Raw genomic sequence first — 17,381 nt, 5'->3', positions numbered from 1 at the left:
TTCAATTGCTTTATGCTTTCATATACAATTGTGTTTGTTATTGTGCTGAAAAGAAAGAGTATTAAATTTAGCCCTGGTCTGGGGGGTATAAAAGAGATTAATTGGATCCCTAAGGTTTAGTTACACAGTGTGTTTTTTTTTTTTTTTTTTCCCCTCCTTGTAACTGATGGAGTATTTCTGTAACAAAGTGATTTTCTATTTGTGTTGCATTACAGCATAAATGCTTCCTCCTATTTTCAATTATGCCAAAACATGCAAGTTTCTGTTATAGCACCATTCATTCATAGCAGTATTTAAGAAAAAGCCTCCCCCCCCTTTTTTTAATAATTTAAAAAGATAAATTTACCAATGAGATGAAAGATGAAGTACATCCTAGAGTAACACTCAAGGTCTCATACATCTTGTGTAGCTGTATTGCTTCTGTCTGTGCTCACAAAAGAAATAAAATACTAGGGCTAAAGGATGGGTTTTATTTAGCTCTTACACATCTTTGGGTGACTGCCTGTAAGCAGCTCAAATTGATAAAAATATTACTTATTGTGAAGTGCATCTCACATGAATAAGACGTAAGGGAACTTACTCATCTAACATGAGTTCCTCCTTTAACAAGGGTTGTCCCTTGAGACTTGCCAGAGTAATTTCTGCTCTTGAAGTGGATTACAAAAATTAGTAATTGAGAGAAAGGGTTTCAACTGCTGAACAAAGGATTCATTCATTTTTATAGCTTAAACAATAGCTCTTTGTAATAAAAGTGCATTTTAGCATTACTGTGGTGTAAGAAATTGTGTTTTGCTTATTTTCAGGAGAAGCTGTGTTGGATCAGAGCTGGTGGACTGGCTTTTGGAGCAGTGCCCTTTTGTTAAGTGCAGATCTACAGCAGTTGGAGTGTGGCAGCTTCTCCTGGATATGGGCATTATATTATCAGGTCAGACTTGATCTTCTGCATGAGGAAGGTTATTAGTTTCTCCTGCATAGGATAGATTTTTTTCAATGGGAGAGGAAGGAGAGAAGGGGGGCAAAAAAGGCAGATTGATCCTTTTTTTTCTTGACAGTTGTTTATTTTATGGCATCCTTGGTAGACTCATATCTATGACCTTTCATTTCATAATACTAAATATGATTTTCTTTTGTTAAGCAGGCAATTTCCTTTCTTTTACTCTTGCAAATATAATTGCCTATTACAAAGTTGCAGTCAAGAATTTGTGTCTTTTCCAGCCTATTTTTTTGTTCTCCTCATGATCACAAGGTTTTTCACAAGACAGCAGCAGTTTAGTTACTGCAGATCATGACTTTGCCAGATAACTCCTCTAGCTATTAATGGTTTTCTCTCCCTCTGTCTGTTTTTGAAAATTTTAGATGACAAGGGATTGAGAGAGAGTTCAGCTCCTTGAGATGGTGGTGATGCTAGGTTCTACCCTGACTGTCCTTACCTTGCCCACCAAATTTAGGAGTTTGGTCCAGCTAAACTGTTTGTCAATAATTACACTGGTAACCAACCTCTGGAAAGCTGGTGGACTTTCTATCTGGGACTACTCAACTCAAAGCATATCCTTCTCTGGAGTCTGTGCTAGACACTGAAGTATGCCCTTTGTAAAAAAGGTGAAGTGTTATAGAAGAGTTCTGCTTATGTAGTGTACTTAAAGATTTTCTTCTGCTCCAACTACATTCTCAGTATGTCTGATCATGCAGCCTCAACAAGGGCTGAATGACTTTCCTGTTTGAAAGGAAGCTAGGATAATGATAGGTTGCATCCCCATCCTTGAACTTTGTTTACTAGTGCCTGGCCATTGGTGAGAACAGTTTAGAAGCCACTGGAAATCAAGGCTCAGAAATTTGGCAAGTGATTCTGAACTGATTCCAAAAATGGTTAACTACTCAGCAGTCTTAACACTTGAATTTCAGAAGCTGCAGCTCTTCAGATTGAGGTTTTGGAGCTGTCCTCTTTGGATACACTGAGTTCATACAAGACAGCAAGATTGCTTCTGTGCTGTGTTTGTGATTGTTTTGTCTTGTGTCGTGGTGCAGCTCAACATAAAATTCAAGTGCTATACAAAATGTGGTGGAGGAACAGAACATTTACATGGCAAAGGTTTAAAAGCTAACTAAATTTTATTTTTATTTTTTTTTAACAGTGGACAGACAACTCTATTTCCAAGACACTCATGCTTTCTACCAGTTCTCAGCAGATGAATGTACCTACCTTTTCTGTGAATTTGAGAAAGAGGAAGGATGGAAGAATGGAGTAAAGTTCCTACTTCAGCTGTTGCCATTGTCTCCTCCCAGGATTGACATGTGTAATCTGTAAGCATGCATATACAGCTCTTTACAGCTTTTACTGACTGGTTTGTAAGTGGCAGGTTTGTAATGATACTGTTTGCTCCCAAGCCACTGTGCAAACAAACCAACTTTCTTTTCAGGGTTGATGAGCTTTGTAGAGATGGGCTTCTTATTTGAGAAACTCAGTGTGGGTAAATAAGGCACTCAACTTGAGGTTTTTGTCGTGTTGTGGTTCTTCTGCACTAGCTTGCTGGCTCTGTCTTGCTATATTGCCTGGGCAAATGGTGGTGGTGTTTTTTTGTGGGTTTCTTTTTTTAAAATCTCTTCTCACATTTGGATTTTTAACACAAATTGGTCAGCAGGCATGTTGTGGATCTGATGGACTGGCAGATCAGATGCCTTTGTGCTATGTCAGGGTCAACTATCAGATGGATAGAGAGGATGGGTAGAAATGCGGTAGCCTCAGTCATCTGCTTTTTAGTTTGCTACTGCATGATTGCCAGAGCTCTGTAGTCTCACATTGTTATTCCATTCTCAGAATATGCCCTTGAAGAATTTCACTTCCTGCATGCTTTTTTTTCACTTGTCTGTTGGATGTTACCAGTGCTGAAATAGCTGCACTCTAAATATTTCCTATTTAGAGCAACTAGAAGGAAACTGTAGTTATTTGTGCCACAGTAAGAGGCCAGAATATAGGAGAAAGGTGTCAGTGAGAGGTCTGAAGGCTCATGACCCTTGATGCCTCAGCAAATCTGCAGGAGCTGGTCTGGCCAACAGACAAGTTGAGTTAAATTCTTCTGTTGTCCTTAGCATGATGAATCATTAAACCTCATACTTATCTTGTGGAGAGCTATTACTCTGCCATTACTAGGTTTTATTCTCTTTGATGTCAGAGACAAAACTTTCTTCTATAAATATTTTCCTTCTATAAGTATTTTCCTTCTTTACATATTAGATTAACCCTCTGCACCACTGTTCTCTAAAATGAACGTCCAAAAAATCCCAAAGCCTTTCTGGAAGCCCAGAGTCCCTGTAAGATGTCTCAAGCTCAGCTTATTAAATTCAGACACGTTGAGCTAGTAGAAAAAATACTCTCAGTCATTTCTCTGCGCAGCTCAGGGCAGAAACTTCATCCCCTCCCCTGTTGCTGACTGCCCTCACTAACCAGAAATAGGCAGTTCTGGAGTGGGGATTCCCTTGAAAACACATTTGTCTGATCAGCTTGAGTGAGCACAGCCAAGTCAAAAGGACTCCAGACTGGCCAGAGTAGGGGACTGAAGGAGATATTCTCAGTAGATGACTCATATGGGAGAAAATCTTTGAATATCTTATTCAGATAGAAATTCTTGTCTTCCAGCCTAGTCTGATGCAAAGCAGTTTGGTTGTTCCTTAAATATCAGGGTGTTTTCATCTTGATTTCAGTGGGAATTTGTGTTTTCCTCATTATCACTGCAGATCAAGCCACTTTTCATGGTTTGTGACTACTTGTACAAAGGCTTGGAATCAAAAAAGCAGAACAGATAGGTCATGTTGATGTGTTACATAAGTAGGAAAATGGATTGAAGACTTTTGAGGTTAAATGTGTCACGCATGCTGACCTTGACTGGAGAGTACCAGTATTTTACAGTCTGCTTTGGAGTTTATCGTTCCAGTGCAACTGTCATTTCTAGTGGAGGATGATCTCTGTCACATGAATTGAACAGTTAATCATTAATGTACATTTCCAGTTCCTTCCTGCTCACATTATTCAAATTTTTTACTTGAAGCTGGATTCCTTTTGGGAATATTGTCACTGAAGAATTATTTTCCAGAGGTTTTACCTGTCAGATTGTGAGGGTGCTTTTAAATATAATATATATATTGAAGGAATAGAATGTTAAATAATGGTGTACTCTCAAGGGAGTGTGATATTAAAGGGAAAGGAGGCTTTTCCAGGCTCCGAATTCTCCATGCTTAATGCAAATAATAGACTGCTAAAACACAATCTGAAAGGGAATAGATGTGATGAGGGGTTTAATGTCATTTGACCAGGTTAAATAAACCCATATACTCTTTCATTAAGAAAGATGACAGTTGAAAAACACTCTTCCTTGCAGTGAGTGTTTGTTTCTTCTCAAATATATATGCTGGTTTGCATACTATTAGAAGCATATTTTTTCTTGTCATTTAATGGTTTTGTATTAATTTTTCTATCTTAGTTTTTCTCACAGTCTGTATTGACAGCATTTATTCTGTATGCACATAGGGATAGAGGAATTCTTATTAATAAGATTCCCTGCTTTCGATGAAATCAGAATCAACTGCCTGCCTGTGCAGCAGAAGGCAATATTGGATATCTCCTGGTGGTCCTGTGAGCAAGACAAGCTCTGTCTCCTTTGCAGCTTGTGGGCAGCTGTCTTCTGCTTGCCCAGATTGCTGGTTGGGTCTCTACAGATGACCACCTAGAACGAGTCTGTAGATCTGAGTAAGCAGCTCTGGGGACTTTCTTAGCAGCTCTTTGGGAAACCTCTTAAATGTGTCCTGGTCTCAACTTGCTGTACAGATTTTTGTTGGACTTGTATTTGTTTCTGATCAGCGTTGGCAGGTTTACCAAATAATGCTGTAGTACATCCTACAATGAAAACAGTGTTACGAAGCCTGAGATGTGTTTACAGCTCCTGAATAAATGCTCCCTGTCTTCTTTCGACCTTGCCAAATTCCCTACATTAAACATAAAATTGGTGGGAGTCTACCATGAAAAATAAGATAGGACATTGCAAAATTTTAGCAGTTCATACCAAACTGAGGGCTAATTTTGTTATGTGTATTCCACAGGACTGAGCTGCTGTAATGATAGTCAAATGAGATGGGATTGATGCAGAAGCCTTTTGCAGTCATTAAGCACCCTGTGTTAATCAAAGCCAGTTCTACTGCAATAGAAAAGAACTGAATATTGCAATAGCTTGGGAACAAAAGATCTGCATTGAAATCTGTGCCATAGACTTCCTTATGACCTTGAGCAATCAGGCTTTCATCCAATTCCTTCTGAATTCTTTTCCAGTGACTACAGCTTTGTCTCAGGTGTTTAGTCTAGTTCCTTCTTTGTAAATGGGAGTGTTTATAACACCTAATTCCCATAACTACTGGCAGACTCAATGAAGATTTCATGAATGCAGTGGGTACCTTAGACTGTTGAAATATATCCCATAATATGTTTAAAAAATATATTTAAAAGAAGTTAACAGAGGATTTTTTTTTCTTTAATTCACATCGCTTGTTAGTTTCTTTTCAGAAGTGTTACACTATCTCCTGTATCTTCTGCCCTGAAGTAATTTCCGTTTTGTTTAATTCAGAAAAGTGCCCATTCTTAAAAGCATTTTGTTTTTAACACAAATAGCCAGGATAAGATACAATGTAACTACTGCCACACGGAGCTCCTGGAAAGCTTTTGCTGAACACAAGCAGCTCTCAGGTATCCATGAATCTTTCAGTGGCATTCTAGGCAGATTGTAAAGCCAGCATAGAGGCACATGTAGCGGCTCCACATGGGACAGTTGATGTCCAGGCCCAGGACCATGGCTATATCCATACTGCTTCCTCTGTCCCAGGCTGGGAAGCGTTATAGTGGCTTTCACAAGGTATACAGAAATAATAGTGCTGGGACTCACTTGCCTGCTTGCAGCCTAGGGAAAGCATTGCTGCATCTTGCTCTGCCCAATGCACTATGGAGCCCATGGGCCACTGAGCTGTCTCCTCTCTGGGGGTGTTCAAGGCCAGGCTGGATGAGGCCTTGAACAGCCAAGTCTGGTTGAGAGGAGACCCTGCCAATGGCAGGGAGGTTGGAGTAGATGATCTCTGAGGTCCCTTCCAACCTAAGCCATTCTGTGGTAAGCATTATGCTTGTTTGCCTGGGTTTTGCAGCTCCTGGCACCAGCCCCAGGTCTTGGTTGGCCCCTTTTGAAAACAAACCAAAAACAAAACAGGGCGATAGCTGTCTTGGTTCTGTTTGTCAATATCCATTCTGTCTTGCTTTTATTTTTTTCCCATTAACCTGAGTATCATAATACCCTCTTCCTCTCTGTTTCTAGAAAACTGACTATAATTTTATAGTATATTAATGCTTTCAGAAGTATTTGATGCTCATATACAGATGAATACTGGGAGTATTTTTAAATGGAAGATGAAGTGATAAGGATCCAAGATGGAAATAGCTCAGCTAGATGCTGCTCCTTAGATTTACAGATTGCATTTGTGGCTGTGTCTACTGAGCTGATAAGTTTTGCCTCCAGTTTATAAGAATCAAATCTTGTCCTGTTTCTGAGAGATCAGAATTTGTCAGATGTGTAAGGAAACGTAGGCAGCTAAAGAGGTCCTGCCCCATTTTTGCAAAGACAACCTAATAGCATTTGTAGCTGTTGCTTTAGTTTGCTAGTTTATGGCTTCTTACATGTATCCTTTTCATTTTCACTTTGTCACATGTGAAGTTTGATATTTTAAAACTGATTTTGATGTCTGCTTTTATCTACGTGAGCTTGTGTTCCATAGGTGTTGCTCCACACCTACACAAAGTTGGGCGATGGGCAGATGGAAAACTTTTCTCTGGTGATGGAATACATTTTTAGCAAAACAAAATATGCATTCAAATAAGCAACTCTGAACTAAGAGGGCCTTGCACTCTTCAGCTCTTCATCATATTTTTATAGTTGAAGAGTTCTCTCACTGTTTTACCTTAGTCAAATCAAGAGAGTTCTTGACAGGAAAGGACAAAGGCTGTACTCTGTTGTTACTGACACAGTTAATTATTGTCATGTTCCAGTCATCATTTTGATGTGGAATCTCAAAAGCCCTTTTACATTAGTGCCACATTTTAGTGCCTGTGGCTACACAGTTCTTTGCTTTCCAGGAATCAAAAGATGTTGAAACAGAATGAAAGCAATAATAAAATCTTATTTTTTTCTGTTTTTAAGGCCTGATCAAAAAATAGAAGATACAGCAGAAACCAATGCTGAAATTCTTGCTCGTCTCACTTCTGCGGTAAGGTCACTGCATCAAAGTTTGTACTGATCATGTTTGAAATATTGTCATGTTTTGGATCTTTTCAAATTAAAGACTTGGTCTTAGTGAGCAGGTGTTTGTAATGCAAACTACTCTTCAGTATCTGAAAGGAGGAAGCTTTACTGAGGTCTTACTGTGCAATGCCAAAGCTATTAAAATCAGAAGAACTACGGCAGCTTGTTCTCTTATAATCCATGCTTTTCATGACCCAGGAGATACTGATTTGGAGGATCATAATGATTTTTCTGCCAAGTAGCTTACACTCAGATCCTCTTGGTCAAGTGAACATCAGTGGAAGAGATGAGGTGGGGGACAAAGGGATAGAAAGGGCCTCAGCAGCCCTGGCATAGATTATTTTAGGCTTCTGAGGAGAGTCACTTGGGAAGCTTGAATATCTGGCTTCCCAGACATTTAGCCTCAGTAAATTCCATCATAACAACAACATCTTATCCTGTCTGTGCTAGAATTTGGTACATCTTGTTTATGTTGTGGTATGATCATTGTTCCAAGGAGCAGACAGACAGAACTTCAGAACAGTAAGCCAGATTCAATCTAATGTAATCGGTGCAACAGCACCAAGCACACCTTTGGCAAGCTTGTAGGTGATGCAAAACTGGGAGGAATGGTCAACACACCAGATGAATGTGCTGCCATTCAGAGGGACCTTGTCAGGCTGGAGAAATGGGCCAGCAGAACCCCATGAAGATCGGCAAAGGGTAATGCAATGTCCTGCATCTGGCAGAAATAACCTCATGCCCCTGTACAGGCTGAGGGCTGCCTGTCTGAAAAGTAGCTTGGCCAAAAAGGACCTGGAGGTCCTGGTGGACAGCACTTTGAACATGAGCCAGAAATATGCCTTTGTGGCAAAGAAAACCAACTGGCTCCTGGGCTGTCAGCAAAAGCATTAATCTCAGGCTAAGGGAGTCAGCTGGTGACTGACTACTCAGCACTGGTGTGACACATCTGGAGTGCTGGCTCCAGTTCTGAACTCCTAGTATAAGAGGGTATACAAATGACCATGAAGATGATCAGATGAGCAAAATATCTGATTTACAAGGAGAGGGTGAGAGGAATGGGAGTTGAGCTTGGAGAGCAGAAAGCTATGGGAGGATCTTATCAATCTGCATAAATAACTGATGGAAAGGAATAAAGAAGACAGAGCCTGGCTCTTCCCTGTGACAGTTTGTGATAGGACAAGAAGCAGTGGCAAAAATTGAAACTCAAGAAATTCAGAACTCAACTAGACATGGTCTTGAGCAATGTGCTCTAGCTGACCCTGCTTTTGAGCAGGAGTTGTATCAACTAACGCCCAGAGATGACTTCCTACCTTGACCATTTTGTGGTGTATGGTTCTGTGAACATCACACCTGAATCATGGCACCAGCAAAACATGGAATTAGTGCTAGTTCTGGTTAGGGTACAGAGATTAAACTGAACCAAGCAAAACTGAAGTTGTAATGAAAAAGACATGTGAATAAGAGTTATTTTAAGCAAAATGAATAATGTCTTGAAATTGTTGAAAAGCGGAAGAGATGAAGAACTTGTGCTATGTTTTGCAAAGACAAATGTCTTTGCAAGAGGCTTTTTGTAATGTGTTTAGAAAGCCACTGGTTCTGTATGCTCAAATGTATACAAAAATAACTTAAACTGTATGACATTAGGAAACTTGGTGGTTTAAAATGGGTTTATTTTTTAAATTTTCTTTGTATTCACATTCCTTGTTTTCTCTATGTTATTTTCCTAAATGAAAACGAAAGGAGAACTCACCACCTCATATTCTCCATTTTTTTCAGTTCCACAGAATGAAAAAAAATGAAAAACAAACTATTTTTTGCAAAGTGACATCTTTTCAAAAGCCCCTAAATCTACTAACTCTAGGAAATATTGTCTGTTTCTCTCAAAAGCTTTGCTTCTCAGAAAGGGAAAATAATGGCTTTTGAATCAGTTAAAAGAAGGGAAGCACTCAACAAAACAAAGTGATTTTCTGGGTTGCAGAACTGGATCTAATTGCTGCTGGAAACACTTGAGTAAAATGCATATCTTTAAGCATGTGAGTAATTGACAGGAGAGAGTTCAGAGTGCTTCACACCTAGCTTGCAAGGTCAAACCTTTGAACTGCATCCTGAGTGATTCCAGCAGCAAGGCACATGGACAGGGTTTTTCAAATGAACTGTTTTATTGCTGTAGCTAACTAGCTAAAGAAAAATGAGGTAGTTAGATCTCCAGATGGCCTGAGACCCATCTATTGCCATGGTGGTGTCAAGAAGACCAATCTTCTCTTCTGCATTTTCTGATTTTCCACAAAACTGCAGGCTTTCTACAACAATTTTCTAGTGTAACCTTGGAGAAAAGATGTAAGACCTGAGCAGAATCTTCCAAATATTAACATGTGTATATGAACCTCTCCCAAATTTTCAAGCTTAAACTGATTTTTAAGATCCATCCCAAGCAACACTAGGAGGAAACTGTGTGCCTGAAATATAAATGACTAGTTTAGCATCTGAAAGTGCAGGAAAAAAAAACTGTAAGCAAGCATGCAGATAGGGCCTAAGTACATATTTCTGTAACTATGAAAGCTATTGGTGTTGCAGAGAGGGACAACTCACCCCACCTAAATTTAAGTGGCCATATGGCAGGCATTTACATCTGAGCTAGCTTACCCAGCCCTTCCTTACAGTGAGGAAACAGAAATAAACGCTTTTAGGATGCTGAATATAAGATTTGTTTTGAAAGCCTGCCTTAGGTAAAACCAATCACACCTTAGGCTCCTCTGGTAGTGCATCCATGGAGTTACAGAGTGAGTAGTGCAGACATAGCCATCTCTACAAGTGTGATCAATTCCTCTCTCCACCTTTTTTTTTTTTACTGCACCCTGACTTTTTGTTGGCTTTTCTCTATTACTTTTTGTTACCAGGTGTTATTTCTCTCATAGAGTTCCACTTTTCACATTCCCTGCATACCTTGTGATTTTTATTATTATTTTTTAAAAAAATATTTTGGGTGATTCAACCTGTCTAGATCTGATTAACTAGGGAAATGCACTCTTGTTTTTAAATTATTATGGAGATTGTAGAAGATAACAGTGATAGCTGTGGTGAATGACACCAAGGCAGAAGGGCAGCAGGGAAAAACTGTAGAGATTTCTTTATCATCTTAATTTGTGCATAATGTATGGAATACCCCACTTTTAAGAGCAGTCAGATACAAAAGATAAGAAACTCTCTTGTTGAGGGTCTGGCTTTGTCTTTACACTTTATTCTACGGTAGAAGAAGCAGAGTCAAGGTAACTGAATGGATCCTATCGAGTTGCATGCTCATATTACATGCCCCATTATGACGAGTGACTGACAACACCATCAAACTCAAATTGCAAAGGCAGCTGACATGCCTGCAGTGCAGAGTGCCATTTGAAATGTGCTTGCATCAGATAATCTTTTTGGTCATGAATTTTTAAGAAAATGCAATGATTGCTCCTGGGTTTAAAGAACCATTCCAGACCTGTCATGCATTCCATGTCACATCCCAAAGAGCAACTTCATATTCGATGTCTCTGTGCTGAATCCAGAGCACAATGGGAAGGCTATGAGTGCTTCTGCTGCAAAGCTTACCTCATGATGGGACAGAAGGCAGTATCAGGATATTAATGCACTATAGCTGGGAATTACAGTTGTTTGGTACTTGAAAATGTCACTCTGCTTTTGTTTAGAGTCCAACAAACTATCATTACTTGAAATGCACAAACGTGCACTAGACTTTCTTCTTTTTCAGAACACTCCCCTTGCATGATTTAAATTTGAGCTTCTGTATGGACTGCCACTTTGTCTCTAGACCTGAGGTCTTATCTGGGATGTTGATAGCTAGAATACTGTTTCACAAAAGGTTGATATAGGCAGAAAAAAAGGAGAGGGGAGGGAAGGATAAGTAGAAGTGCTATCTATTAGATGCACAACTATTCTTTGTGTGCTAAAATGACCAGATTCATGGATGAGAGAACAACAGTAATAATTTTCTTTTGAAAAAGCTGCCTCTGTCCTTTCAAGAAGAGAATATTCACCATGTAAATATGCCTTTTGTATTTAATTGAGCAGAAGTATACATGGGTACCACTCTGTGTGCACACTCTTGCTCTTTCATATCACAAAAAGAAAACTAGTTATGATGTGATAACATGCCAACAACACTCAAAGTGTTCTCTTTCAGACTTTCATAGTAATTCTGTAAATACTGTGTGGTAAGTTAGCCTTTAAACTGAATTGGTTTTGACATCTACAATGCTAGTCAAAATGGGATACTATTTAGATACTGTTAGTTTCATACCAACAAGCTATGTGTATAAAACACTTGTTATTTTTATTTGATATCTCAGTATGGTAGGCACAGCTTCTGCATGAATGTATATTTTACTCTGAGTCCACATTTTATCTTCAATGTGACATGCAGCTACCAAGTTTTGTCAAACAAGCAGTAACTGAAATCCTGTTAGGAAGAAGTATGATAATGTGCAGCATGTGTGCTGCGAGGGACGAATGTTGTACATGGATTGCCAGGGGTGTAATGATGCATAGCAGTGGCACGGCCAGCAGAGATGTCAAGCGCATTGACAGTAAAATAGACAGAAGCATCTAGATTGTGAAATCTAGGGACAGCAGGCAAATCCAGAAGGATGCTCAGCAGCACCAGTTCTTTATGAGTTGAGTCAGTCCTGTGTAAGGGAGCTCAGACCATTAGAACGAAACTCTTTGATGCGTTTTCTTAGTAGAGAAACTTTTTTTCTCCTGCTCTAACCAAAGGTTTTATTCAGTCTAAGTAATGCACCACCTGCATTGTTGACAGAGAGCAAACAATGAGATATTTTGCACATCATAGGCAAAATACAGAAAAAACACCTTTTTATTGCCTGTGATGTTAGCACTGTTTTTCTGACTTGGAAATTAGTGCCACCTCTTAAGCAAAAAGAATACTGCAAATATAACTGTAGGGTGCCACAATGCTGCCTCTTCCCCCAACCCCCCTTCCTTTCTTTTTCTTTTCTTTTTTTTTTTTTTTAAGAAGCAGCTAAGTTTTTCTTTACACTCATGGAAAGATTTGCATTTTTCTATTGTTTGAGTGGGTTAATTGTTAAATTTACAACTGTTGCAGGTTGTAGAATATAATCAGGCTAATCTTGAGATAATATATTTATTAAATGCTAAAAGATAGAGATGAGACATCTGTTTCTTACTGTCAGTTACCTGTGAGAATAGGCCAGGATTGGGACATTTACATTGGTGCCTCCTGCTGAGTTCAATGAAGAGAGAGGGAATGAGCAGCTTGGTCATGAAAAGTTGTGGTGTTTTTATTCAGAAACAGCTTGGGCTTTTATTGAAAATCCCACTCTGACTCTGGATAGCTCATATTTGTTACTGCTAGTGTATATTAACAGCTGTTAATAAGCAAGCACACAAGTTGTTTTTCCACAGAACTGTTCTTTCCCGTCTTACTTGAAGTTTGTGCTTACATTAACCATGATTAACAGTTCTCCAAACATGGGAATGAGTGCACAGGAAGGAAGGAAGGGATAGGTGATACTGCCAGCTTGCACAATTGCACTGGGAACAGGACAACATTTAAGAAAACTGGCATTGCCTTCATATTATGTTGCTTGGAGTGACAAAAAGGCCTGTCCCTCTCAGTGGGACAGCAGCAAAGAGTAGAAAACACCTTTGTACCTTGCAAGGATGGCAAAAAAATACTGCCTGATCTTTCTCCACAAGGGAAGGAAGGATGTGAACAGAGGAAGAATGTGGCCTCTGGTAGGACTGCCTTCTGCCACACAGAGAGCTTACTGCTGAGTGTCTGGCCAGCAAATGCTGAAGTTACCAGTGTACTAGAGAGGTCCTGGGTGATTTTGTACATCTTTATGCTCTCTTGTTTCATATTTTCAGACTTTTCTTCAGAGTCATTAGAGTGGGATGTTGCCAGTTGTTTGTAATCAGATTACTCTGGGAATCCTTCATGGGCTTTGTGCCTTACTCTGATTATACTGTATGTCTCGTGAATAGCATCTTAAGTTTCACATCCTGTCAGAAACTGGTCTCAAAAGTCTCAATGCAGAACACCCTTGAGCTTGCATAAGTCTATTAGACAAGATGGTTAGTGTGCACTGCCAGAAACTATGTACAGAGAGGTAAGAAAACCCCTAGTGCAATAGTTACAATGTCCCATGTTTTTTTTTTTTAAATACTATTGGCAGGCTCTCTTCTGAACATGAGGGAAACTGGAAGAAGCTGGAAGTTGTACAAAAGAGTCTGAGAGTGTGGATAGAGCAGAGGAAGGCAAGAAATGAGGTGTAGCAGGAGAGTGTCTGGGGTGCTGAAGCAGCTGCAATGGGACAGATGATGGTAGTGAGGAAGTATGAAGCACAAAGCCAAAGCAAATTCATAATACAGAATTTTACTGATAGAAAACAGACCAGACCTTTGGAGAGAAGTGGATATAGAGTTGATCTGGCTAAAGAGACAGTAGCTGGTCATGTTGAGATTATAGGGAAAATGAGGAATGCAGAGACAAAAGGCTGAGGAAGGGAACTGGCTAGCATGGCAGGGCTTGTTTGATCATGGGCTAGCAAGATATCCTCTAAATCTGGAAATCAGATATCTCTTACTTCTGTATGTTCATGTCAAACTAAATTTTGGTCCCAAAATGCCTGCTCAGCCATGCTATTAGGAGAGGTGGTTTCCTCCTGAAAGCACCAAAAAGCAAATGTCATATATGCGAAGCTCAGCCAAACTCAGCATGGAGAATTCTCTTATCCAGTATTACAGTGTGCTCAGCAGAGGCAAAACAAACATTTCACAAGGAAAGGAAGAAGCTTCAAGTGTGTGCTTATGAAATAAATAGGCTGTGCAAATAAGTTAGAGGTTGGGTTACTGAATTGCCCCCTCCCTAAGGAATGTCCAGCCTTTGCATGAAATTAGTTAAAAAAAAAATCACAGAATTCTCAGATGAAAAGTAAATAAATTTGCTAGGAAAAGTGACTAGTTTCAAACCCAAGTACCTGTATAATTCCACATGCAGCTGACTCTTGCAAAACATTGCTAACAGGTATCTTACTGGTATTACCTTTTGTTTGACTGTGACAGTAACTATAACCATCCTTTTCTTTCCTGGTATTTTAGGTACAGAGAGAACTGGCTGCTGTCATTGCCTTGAAAGCAAGGAAGTCAGGTGAGTCAGGCTGGACTTCAGAGGGATTTTTGTGATGCTGTTACTTATTGTCATTTATTATTTTATTTGTTATTGCTGTTTTATTAACGTGGGGAAGCAAAGATAGCAAACCTCATTCTTCTCTCATTGGAGAATCTGTTTGTATAGCACAATGCAGTTACTGTCAAGCTTTGTTTGTCATATATAATGAACTAGCTGATACAGTTGGACTGTTAGAGTTGAATTTGAACTTGGGCTGTCTTCTGGCCAAAAGCACTATTTCTTCTGGGCTTTACAAAAGAAACTTCTGTCTTTATTTGACTTACATTTAAGAACAAATATGTTGATAAACGGTGTATGGTTAAGTGAGAGTTGGATTTATTTCTAGAGTAAAACAGAGCTGCCTTAAATTCCTGGCATGTTCCCAAAGCCATTGAGGTCTCTGGGAGCATTTTCACTGAGCATCTCATGTGATGTTCAATTATGTTGTTAGAAATTGAGATCACAGAACTTCTACTTCTTAAGCTATTTTTCTGACCTGTTAATAGTATTGTGTCATGATATCTGTATCAGTGCCTTACAAGTACAGCATAAAAGTTATTGCATGCAACACACACTATGCACAAGATGGTATCTTAAACTGGAGGCATGAAGAAGGTGTGGCTGGCATATCTGCAAATATTTTCTTGTGAAAATGTAAGTATAACAAAAATATTCTAGGCAGTTTGATGCATTTTTGTCTGAAAATGGAAGTACTCATAGGTTATTCCCACAGTCATCTGTAAATCTGCAGAAAACACAAGTTTGGGTGTGATCTCAGACCTAAATCACTTCTGTGGGAGAACTTGGCTTCTGTAATTGGTGCAGTAGTTCATGATGTTAACACTCCTCAGCTGCTTGACCTGACTGGATATCGCCTCAGTCCCACCTGAATTATAATGGCTAAGCATGGAAATGCTTCTGTTCTGGTTCAATGCAGAGAAAACCTGGATGTTTTAGGGAAGGAACCAGGGTACCCTTTTGTTTTGCTGTAAAATGGGCTAAGAGTGTTGTATATCTTTTTACTCAGTGCTTATAAAGTTCTAAGAAATCCTTCCCTGATTCTGGGCAGTTGTGTCAGCAAATATTACTATTGCTACTGGCAACAAGTCAAGTCTCCACTCCCCAAAAGAGTTGTTTTTAACCTGAATTATCCTCTCATTTCCTTTCGTTGAATGGCTACATAAATGCTTGTGTCAGTAAAAAATAGGATAGGGGTTGGATTAGGAATGGGCTGCAGGAGATGAGAATTGGAAAGGTAGATAGCTCTTGTAGTCTCCTTTATACTAGAGTAACTGCAACCCACATTGACTAGATAGAAATATTTTAGTTGGAAATCACAGCCTTAAATAAACAAGGCTGCCTATAGAGCTTTGGATTGTTGAGCAGCCTTTCCTAATACATGAATGTAAACAAAACATCAGTTTACTTTTGAACAAAAGATACATCGTTAGTGGGTTTGACTAGCACGTGCTTCTTGTTGGGATTTGCATTTCTTTATGCCTCATCTTGGACAACTGTAAAAAATGGCTCCGTGGTCAGGCACAACAATTTAAGTTAATGCCTTTAGTACAGTAGTAGGCACAACAATTTAAGTTAATGCCTTTAGTACAGTAGGAGCAGAGTAAATGAGGGTGGTTGATGATGCTTTCTTATTTCATTGCTGATGGTTGAATTCACAGCATAGCAGTTACTGCCAGCAATCAAGCTACAGTATTCTGTGCCTGGTGAAGTGAAGCATGTTTCAGAGAAAGTACTTCTGGAGCTAAAAGCCACAGTATCTTTCAAAGATAACCCCTTCCAAGACTCCATATAATTCCAGGAAACAAACCAACAAAGATCAGACCGATAATTTATTTTGGCACGAAAGAGTGGAACATGGCTGTTGGGCCAGCTGCCCTGCATAGCTTCCAGCCTGATGTGAATGCTGTGGGTGCCTGGCTGACCCATCCTGGGATTTGTGAGTGGGGAGTGCAGTGATAGGCCTGGTCCAAACTTGCTAGCTGGAACCTGCCTGTGGTGGGTAATTGATTCATTATCTGAAAGCTTTCCTAGAGCTCAGCAACCTAGAAACCAAAGCTGTTGTGCAGAAGTTCCCATACTGGTTTTAATAGTTTGGTGGTTTTTAAATAATGGGGTTTCGAAATATTTCCTCTAGATAGCTGGTTAGCTCTACCAAGTAAGAGAGAAAGGGGGGTGGGGGATGGGGGTAGAGAGTATTTTTTGCTTAATGCAAGGATTGGGTAATTTATTCCTGAATTACTTCAATTTTTGAATGTACCTCTGCCCTTGGAGAGGCACTTCACAGTGCTTTAATTGTACTAGAAAAACTGGCTGATTAAAGCTTTCATATTGCAACAGTTTAGGACTATTGCAGTAATTGCTGGGTTACACTGCATGGAAAGTGCTATACAAGCACACAAACACCACAGCTCCTTCTGTGAGAGGTGAAGAGGGTCCAGCTAGGAAGAAGGTTTGCTTGCTTTGAGGGGGAAAACCCTACCTTTGATTATCTGGGTGACAGAGTTTATTTTTGTTTAAATTAAGCTTGGGATTGCTACCAGGTATCTGTACATGAGGAGCAGTAATTGCAGCTATTGTGGTTCTTGGGCCAGAAGGGCAGTTTCAGAAATTTGGAAACTGTGTCTACTGACAAAAAAAACCCAAACAAACAAACACCCCCAAAAAATCACAAAAAAGTCAAAAAACCCACAACAAAAAACAACCAAGCAAAACCCACAAAACAACAACAAATGAGAAAAACACCATTAGAAATAAGGTACAGATCTGACTCTGCGATAGAGTATCAAAGTCTTACTAATACAGGGTCTGATTTGATGGAGAAT

At 39.5% G+C, this 17,381-nt stretch overlaps 1 protein-coding gene across 2 annotated transcripts in view; it reads left to right on the top strand.

Moving 5' to 3' along the window:
* RAPGEF5 (Rap guanine nucleotide exchange factor 5) overlaps positions 1 to 17,381 on the top strand; it is a 165,393-nt gene that overhangs the window by 32,535 nt on the left and 115,477 nt on the right. For both annotated transcript variants that reach the window (XM_054385178.1, XM_054385179.1), the window contains exons 4-7: positions 804 to 925; positions 2,133 to 2,301; positions 7,224 to 7,290; positions 14,469 to 14,517. In XM_054385178.1, coding sequence (XP_054241153.1) covers positions 804 to 925; positions 2,133 to 2,301; positions 7,224 to 7,290; positions 14,469 to 14,517 — 407 coding nt within the window. The remainder of the gene's footprint in view (positions 1 to 803; positions 926 to 2,132; positions 2,302 to 7,223; positions 7,291 to 14,468; positions 14,518 to 17,381) is intronic.

Source organism: Indicator indicator, chromosome 11 (genome assembly GCF_027791375.1).
Source record: "Indicator indicator isolate 239-I01 chromosome 11, UM_Iind_1.1, whole genome shotgun sequence".
Classification (NCBI taxonomy): Eukaryota; Metazoa; Chordata; class Aves; order Piciformes; family Indicatoridae; genus Indicator; species Indicator indicator.
Note: the sequence above shows the minus strand (reverse complement) of the source record. Positions and strands in the feature narration are given on the sequence as shown.